Source organism: Theropithecus gelada, chromosome 9, assembly GCF_003255815.1.
Source record: "Theropithecus gelada isolate Dixy chromosome 9, Tgel_1.0, whole genome shotgun sequence".
NCBI lineage: Eukaryota > Metazoa > Chordata > Mammalia > Primates > Cercopithecidae > Theropithecus > Theropithecus gelada.
The window spans coordinates 24,814,690-24,823,001 of NC_037677.1; the positions used below are offsets into that span (position 1 = coordinate 24,814,690).

Genomic DNA, 8,312 nt, shown 5'->3' on the forward strand with positions numbered 1-8,312 from the left:
TTTTTTCCTGAACTACGGTTGTAAGGAAGCCTACCTTCCTCTACAATGAGTACGCATGAAATGAGGCAAATAAAGCATTTTTATTTTCATTTTTATGCCCCTGAGTTTGTGAAGAATAATAAATTAGATATTTTTCACTAGATGGAGCTCTAGAATAATTGAAAGTGTCCTTAAAACAACTTTTTTTTTTAATTTCCTATAAGCCAAATGTCCAAAATTTTAAATAAACAGGTGTTAGGTTTCACATATGTTTCTCTTGTTTTTAATTAAATAGACTTAAAGATATATTTATATTGGGTTTTTTAATGCAGGACTTTTATCTGAAGCATTTAAAATATTAGGGGGCATAAGCAGGGTTTCAGCTTCATCATTTGTATGAGTGTTTAATCAAGCACCTCTTTGTAGTTTTTATAGTCATACTTTCTCTTATAGAGGTAGAAATAATACTTAATTGTTTGTTTTTTTTTTTTCATTTTGAAAACATCCCACGAAGCCATTTCTCGTGTCTTATTAATCTGTTGAAAAATGGATTCATATGCTGTTATAAATTCTTAACAGTTTATCAATGTCATCATAATCCTCAATAAACATTTCTTAAATGCTAAACCCTGAGGATATTTTAAAAGGCATAAGATTTTTTTAAATGTCTACTATGGAGAATTGTGCAATTTAATTAGTGAGAGGTACTATGGATCTATGTACATGTATAGATGTGAATGTGCGTATGTATGCAGCTCCTAAGTTTCACAAGGTTCCAAGGCACTAGTCCCCCCCGAGGAGTATAGATCATTAGCTGGGCCTGAAAATGTAGAGTGACGGCGTGTCCCAGACATTAGGAGTGGCTCAAAGGCAAGGACGGTGTCTCTTTGCTGACAGCAGCATCCCCAGTGCCTAGCACAGTGCTCAGTGGAAACGCAGATGTTCAGAAATGGTCTGCTGCAAAGGAGGAAGGCAGACAGGCAGGAAGGAAGGCTGGCAGACATGGAAGTGAGAATTGGCATGTCATTTTCAGGGAGAGCTCTGGTCTGTGGCCCATTCTGTCTCTCTCATTTGGATATTTCCATTTTCAGAAAGTATATGCCTTTGTGAAAGCCAGGATTTTACACCTAAATGATGCTGAAAAATAGGAATATGACGAAGAACTCAGAAGTGACAGGTCCTTCCCTTCTGTGTCTTTTTGGCTGCAGGAGATAAGCAGCCCTCAGCTTCCTATTACGGTCACTACAGAGTTACCCTTTGATGTGACAATAGCAAATCCTCCACTGGATGCCTTATGAGCCAGGGAGCAGAGCTGCCATAGTAACGAAGCCACTGGCTGGCCTCCTGATGAGCCCTGATCCTTCCCTGGGCAAGAGTTGCGTGTAGTTCGATGACAATCTGATTGTGTGCCCCTGAGTAAGCCACATTCTGCTCATTCTTCATAAAATAACAGTCTCATTATACCTGGACAGGATCGTCTGGTCTAGTGATTCCAAATTTCTCATTTTTAAAATGAGGGATATATATATATATATATATATATGCTGTGTCACTCTACATTTTCAGGCCAGCTAAAGATCTATAATCCTCCAGTGGTGACTGGTGCCTTGGAACCTTATGAAACTGAGGAGCTGCATACATACACACATTCATATCTCCACATGTACATAGATCCATAGCTCCTCTCACCAATTAAATTGCAAATTTCTCTATTTATACATATTTTATATATAAATTATATATGACGTATATACAATATATACAAATAAATTTTATTTATGTATATAAATATATATATACATATATATATAAATTTTTTTTGAGATAGAGTCTTGGTCTGGCACCCAGGCTGAAGTGCAGTGGCATGATCTTGGCTCACTGCAACCTCCACCTCTCAGGTTCAAGTGATTCTCATGCCTCAGCCTCCCAGGTAGCTGAAACTACAGGCATGCACCACCACGCCCACCTAATATTTTTTGTATTTTTTAGTAAAGATGGGGTTTTGCCATGTTGCCCAGGTTGGTCTAGAACTCCTGGCCTCAGGTGATCCACCCACCCCGGCCTCCCAAAGTGCTGGGATTACAGACATGAGCCACTATGCCCAGCCCTTAATACTAATACATTAAGCAGGCCCCTTTGTTCATTCATTTATTTATTGAATATCTACTGTGTTCCAGCCAGAAGGATACTGTAGAAAGCAAAATAAACACAGTCCTCAGTGTCAGTGAACTTAGAGTTTGATTTTCATTTGTCCTCAGTCACAAAACTATCAAGTGCATCAACAGGGACCAAAACTCATTTACCAATTGCCAGGCTGGTGTTTCCCCCACTACAGAACACATACTTGCAGAGGAGGTAGCAAAGGGAGGCTGCATTGGTCAGGGCTCCAGCAGGAAATCGAAGGCACACTCAGCTAGGACTTGGAAGAGAACTTATGTTTGTTTATTTATTTATTTATTTGAGACAGTCTTGCTCTGTTGCCTAGGCTGGAGTGCAGTGGCACAATCACGGCTCACTGCTAGCTGGGATACTACCATGCCTGGCTGGTTTTTTTTTGTAATCTGTTTATTTCATTTTTTTTTTTTTATTTTTAGAGAGGGAGTCTCACTATGTTGCCCAGGCTGGTCTCAAATTCCTGGCCTCAAGCAATCCTCCTCCCTCAGCCTCCCAAAGTGTTGGGATTACAGGCATGAGCAGTGGCCACTGAAGAGAATTCATGAAGGAATTATTGACAGAAGCGAAGTAGGGTTAAGGGAACCAACAAGAAGCACTGAGGCACCCCAGGGGTAGGGACAATAGGAATTAACCACCACCTAGGCTTGAAGGGCAGCAGGCACAAGAAGCAGTGCTCTCAGAATCCAGTGAGAGCTGGAGCTGGGCTGAGGGTCACAGTCATAGATGAATGCAGCTAGAACCCGTGTCCAGACTGTCCTAAGAGAGGAGGAGAAATGCCCCAACCTCACTCTCCGCCCTCCAGGGCTTTCTGTGGCTGAACTGGGGCCAAAGGGTGAAAGAGCTGGGAGCACCCCATAAGGTGGAGAATGTTTGGGGGTGGCGGGGGGTGCAAAAGGAGCATGAAACTGAAGGCCCTTCTTATTATAAGATCACTTCTCCCTATCTGAATTTTTTCCAAAATGAACGATATTATTTCAGCATTAAAATAGAAGAGAGGAAAATTAAGAAATAAAAATAAGGGAAAATCGCTATTGCTGCAACACATGAAATATCTTTTTAGATGAAATAATGAAAAAACCTCTTAAAGTCAGCAAGTAGCCTATTTCAGTATAATATGAAATATTTGCTACATTTAGTTTCCATCCCTGACTGTTGACTTTGATCCAAACGTTATTGTACACACTGGAAGATAAAAGCAAACTATCCTTTAAAAGAAAATACAGAGGAAAACTGTAGCTGCTGTGACTGCAAGTAATATGGAAATATCACCCAACTAGCTATGAAAAACCTTTGATATCCGCAAGTGTACAAATACATAGACTTCCTCTCTGCAATAGACACCCCTGTGGAGCACTGTGGGAACCTCTTTCACATTCCATAATGAAAGGCTGTGGAGAAATAGAATTCTTTTGAGGGCTTCTTTTTGGAATACATCACATACACTATCAAGAACTGTGTAGCCTCCTCTTCTTAAATTTTAACCTGGATACTTTTTCTTCTATCCTTTCCCTTTCCCAGATCCTTAGCTCACTCAAGAAGGTCTCATAATTTGTTGCCCCATTCCCCAACCAACTTCTTCTATACAGTGTGCCATGACCTGTCATCAGCCCTTTCATCGAAACATGGAAATAAATCATTGAAATTTTATTGTCCCCGGAAGTTTCTACAAGATTAAATTTGTACCGTGAGAGCTTACGATGAAGGCATTATTATATGAGTCACTTCTAATCCTCTTTTACACCTATATGTACAGCCATGGTTTTCAAGGACCATGTTTTCTAGGCAGTATTTTCAGTTTTGGGGTTTGGGTTTTGGGTTTGCTGTCAGGCAGGGTCTCACTCTGTTGTTCAGGCTGGAGTGCAGTGGCGCAATCATGGCTCGCTGCAGCCTCAACCTCCTGAGCTCAGGTGATCCTCCCACCTCAGCCTCTCAGGTAGCTGGGACCACAGGCCCATACTACTATACCTGGCTGTTTTTTGTATCTTTTGTAGAGACAGGTTTTTGCCATGTTGCCCACACTGGTCTCGAACTCCTGGGCTCAAGCAATTCATCGTCAAGGCAGTATCTTAAATTGCACTTTCTGTTTTGCTTTTGTGTAAATAAAATAATCTATGTGCCCATAATGAATAATTAAAAAGTGCTGACTTATAACATTTCATTGAATTAATTTAATTAGTAGTTTAAGACCATTTTGTCCATGGAGCCCATAGGGCACTGTGATAAAAAATGGTAATTATGCAGAAACAGAAATAACCTTTATGGCTCCTAAGAGATCCCTAATTTTGCATTTGTTGATTTGTGAGACTCGAAAACGTTAGCTACATTATTGAATTAGCATATGTGTTACATTTAATGACCTTTCAATCATTTATAGAATACATTAATAGAAACTATAGATCCCTTAACTATATAGAAGGCAATTGGTTCTTTTTAATATATTGAAAAGACACTTAGAAGATCGTCTTTTGTGCAAGTGAATTTCAGCAATTTTACAAATCCCATTTGTTAGAAATAAGAAAATATGGCCATGAACATCAGAATTAGGTCTTTTGATGTGATTTCTCTGTTGAAGAATGAAGATAAAAAAGAAAATTTTACAAAACAATTTCCTGTTCAAAAATGTTGTTCTAAGTTGTTTTTTACCCACATATTTGCTATGAGCTTTAGCTTCACACTACTCATAACTCTGCATGCACATTTTTGACGGTAAAAACAAGTACAGTAACAACAAAAACAGAGCAAACAAATACTCCCAGTGGGAACTGAGCACACAGTCAAGGATGGGATTTGGCCTCTGTACAGTATTTTTGGTTACTGTGGCCAAGTACTTGATAAATACATTTCATTTTAGAAGTTATTTTTGTCAGTTTCTTTTACCTATTGACATTTTTCATTACCGATTAACTTTTCCAATTTCCTTTACTTTTGCAGTTTGCTTTGGTATTTACAAGTTTCTTTGACCATTTGCAGGGGCTGAAAAAGAACTGGGAAGAGCGGCATAAAGAATTCCAGTCCCTCTCGATCTTTATAGATTCCATATCAAAGAAGATCCGCAAGCAGAGGCTGGAAGAAGAAATGAAACAACTGGAACGCGACATTGGTGTAATTGAAAAGCACAAAATTATTTATATTGCCAATAAGTAAGAATGGATCTTTAAAGTATAGCAATTTCAATGCAGGGAAAAAAAAACATGGAAAATATAAAAATAAAACTCCACGTTTTTCAAAAATGAAAATACTATGAAGAGAATAAAAATAGACTTAATCAGAATGCTTAGGCAATGTGCAAAGAATAATTGAGTTATTCACTTACACAAGAAGAAATTTTGTTTTTACTAGTGTCACGTTTTCCACATATAAACTATTACATTTGAGAATATGTGTTCCAGTTCCACAATGTAATTCATTATTATTACATGTTTCACATAAACATTAATTTCTAGGTACTGAAAAATAAAGTCAGCACTCAAAACTTCACTTTTTTTTTTTTCCTGCAGTGCATGATACCAACAGCACAACTTTGAAAACTGTTAAGTATTTTGAACTGGAAATGGTAACATGTGCCTTCTTACTACTCTAAGTGTCTCCAACACGTTGTTTCTGAGCTCCACAAATGCAAAAGATGTATTTTCCTGTGGCCCATGACATTTGCAGTTATTCCAAGTGATAAATATTTTCAGTATTCATAACACTGTGTATGATGAAAGGCTTCTATTTGGAGGAAGAAAAATTAAGAAGACAACTTACAAAATCAAGACTACAACTTGTAAAAGGCATCATTGAGGATGATTAAGGAGAATAGCCTCCTTTCTAGCCTACTAACTTCGATATTCTTGTTTTATTCCACAACTCACTATGCATATCTTATTTAAATGTTTTTTTCCTTTTGGTCCTTTCTACTTATCTATTTTATGAATTCTAAAGTTACATTTGTAAGATTACATAATCTATTAAGCAATAAGTTTATGTTAGTAGAGCTGTTTTCAACCCAAAATAAGAAAAATAGCTCTAAATATCTAAGAGGAAAAAGTTATTTTATGAAATTTTAAATTAGAAAAATTGGGTAAAATATATGCAACTATAAAATATCAGAGAAGTAACCATTCCTACTACTTACACTGGTTTTTATCCTCTGGACAACATAAAAAACAAAATATGGGAGTCTTTCAAGCTTTTTTTGCAAACACAGAATTTGGAAGCCTTATAGAAAAGCTTATTTTGGTTACTTAAAGAAAAATAGTTCACATACAATTTTTTTGAAGATTCACTTGAAACTTGTCTGTGTGAGTATCTTTATTCCTTTATTAACTTAGGGTGGATATAAAATAAAGGATAATATATGATACGTTCTCACTTACCAAGAATGGTTGGTTGCTATTTAGGGTAGGCTAACAGCTGTGATAGTACACTCCAAAATGTATAATTACATAAACATATATTCCATTCTTGCTAACATAGCAGTACTTTGCTGTGAGCAGGTAAGCAGGAACTCTTTTCTGCAGTCACTCAGGGACCCAGACTTACAGAGTGGGTAGGATGCACCTGATCCAGAGTTAGGGAGAGGCATGTACAGGCCAGGCCTAGAAATGATGCATATCATTCCCGTTTGCATCGCTAAGTAAGCAACTTAAGTTACTTTAACAAACTAACTCCAAATCTCAGTTGCCTGATACAGATACATTTTTCATTTACATCACTGTGCAATGCGACTAAGGGTGGGGGTATAACTCTGTTCCCTCAGTCACTCAGGGGCCCATTCTCCTTTTGTCTGGTGGCTCTGCTGATCCAGGCTGCCTTTCTCTGCCAGTTCAGGATGAGATGTTTAGGTAAGTATTTTATTTGTGAAATGATTGCTATACATACTCATTTTTAAATAATTCAAAATCGGTAGCAATGCAAAAATATTCTAATTACTTTAGCCTTATGGATATTATGCTTTGAAGTCATGAGTGGGAGTTGCCTTAAATGTTAAAATCAAAACTTTGTGGTTTTAACAGCTAATTCTTTTGCCTTCTGTAAATGTCTACTGAAGAATCTAGACTTTTCTCTATGGTCTACACTGTTGTCCTAGATGGACATTGTTGCTTTTCTTTCACACAGCCTTCAGAGTGAAACATTCCCATCCATTGTTCCTGGGAGGGTGATCCCTACCATGGGATCCCAACTTTGGATAAAGCCAGTTCAACCTCCCCCAATCCATACACATACATATCTGGGTCATCCTATCACCCAGGAGAGGGACAAACACCTGACTTGGACAGCTGGCCAGTGACTGATCAGATTCTCTCTCTCTTGAGAGCATGAATTAAGAGACATGGAGACTGCAGTCACTTGGGAGTAGACACCTGAAATTAAAAAGTCAAACTTCATTATGCAGCTAGTTTGACTTGGTTTCTCTTCCTGTTCAAAGGAAGAATGGGTAGAATAAAGATTTGATGTGGTCTGGCCCCTTGTCTATGATCTTTTTAGCTTGATTTCTTGAAATGCTGCTTCTTTCCTACCCACTGTAACTGGCATTCTGATAGTACTGAGGTACTAGAGACCTCCCAGATCTGCACACATCGTTCCCTCTGCCCAGAAAACTGCCTTTTTCTTTCTCTCATCCTACATAGCTGCCTGGCAAATCCCTAGTCTTCATCAGCTTACATCACATTTCCATGACAATCCTCTTTGATTCCTCAGAATCTGGCCTTCCTTTATGGCACTGGTCATATTGTATTGTGCATATCTGGTTATTTGCCTGTTTTCGATGAAATTGCAAGCTTGTGGGGGAGAAGACACTGTGTATCTTTTCATCTACATTCCTTAGAATCTGCAGGACAGCTGGTATAGAGAAGATACTCAAAAAATCCTTAATGAATAAAGTAATGGACCGTACCCAAACATGTATTTTAATGATCTCTTGACATTATTATCATGACATAAGTCAGAGTTGGAGGACAGAGAATTTGACTACTAAACAAACCAGATGATGCCATACCCATCAGTTAATACATAATCAAAGTAGGAGGAGGCAATTTCACATAGTGCTTAAGAGCTCAGGTACTGAAGTCAGGCGGCCTCTGGTTTGCATTCCAGCTCAGCTGCTTACTAAGTATGCTACATAACCTTTCTAAACCACGTTTTCCTTTTCTGTAAATGGGGTTGCTAACCCATTC

The 8,312-nt window shown here is 38.1% G+C and overlaps 1 protein-coding gene across 2 annotated transcripts in view; it reads left to right on the plus strand.

The window, feature by feature from the left end:
- Window positions 1-8,043, plus strand: part of ENKUR (enkurin, TRPC channel interacting protein) — a 77,281-nt gene extending 69,238 nt beyond the window's left edge. For both annotated transcript variants that reach the window (XM_025397560.1, XM_025397559.1), the window contains exons 5-6: window positions 5,125-5,294; window positions 5,652-8,043. In XM_025397560.1, coding sequence (XP_025253345.1) covers window positions 5,125-5,294; window positions 5,652-5,658 — 177 coding nt within the window. In that variant the 3' untranslated portion in view covers window positions 5,659-8,043. The remainder of the gene's footprint in view (window positions 1-5,124; window positions 5,295-5,651) is intronic.
- Window positions 8,044-8,312: the final 269 nt, after the last annotated feature.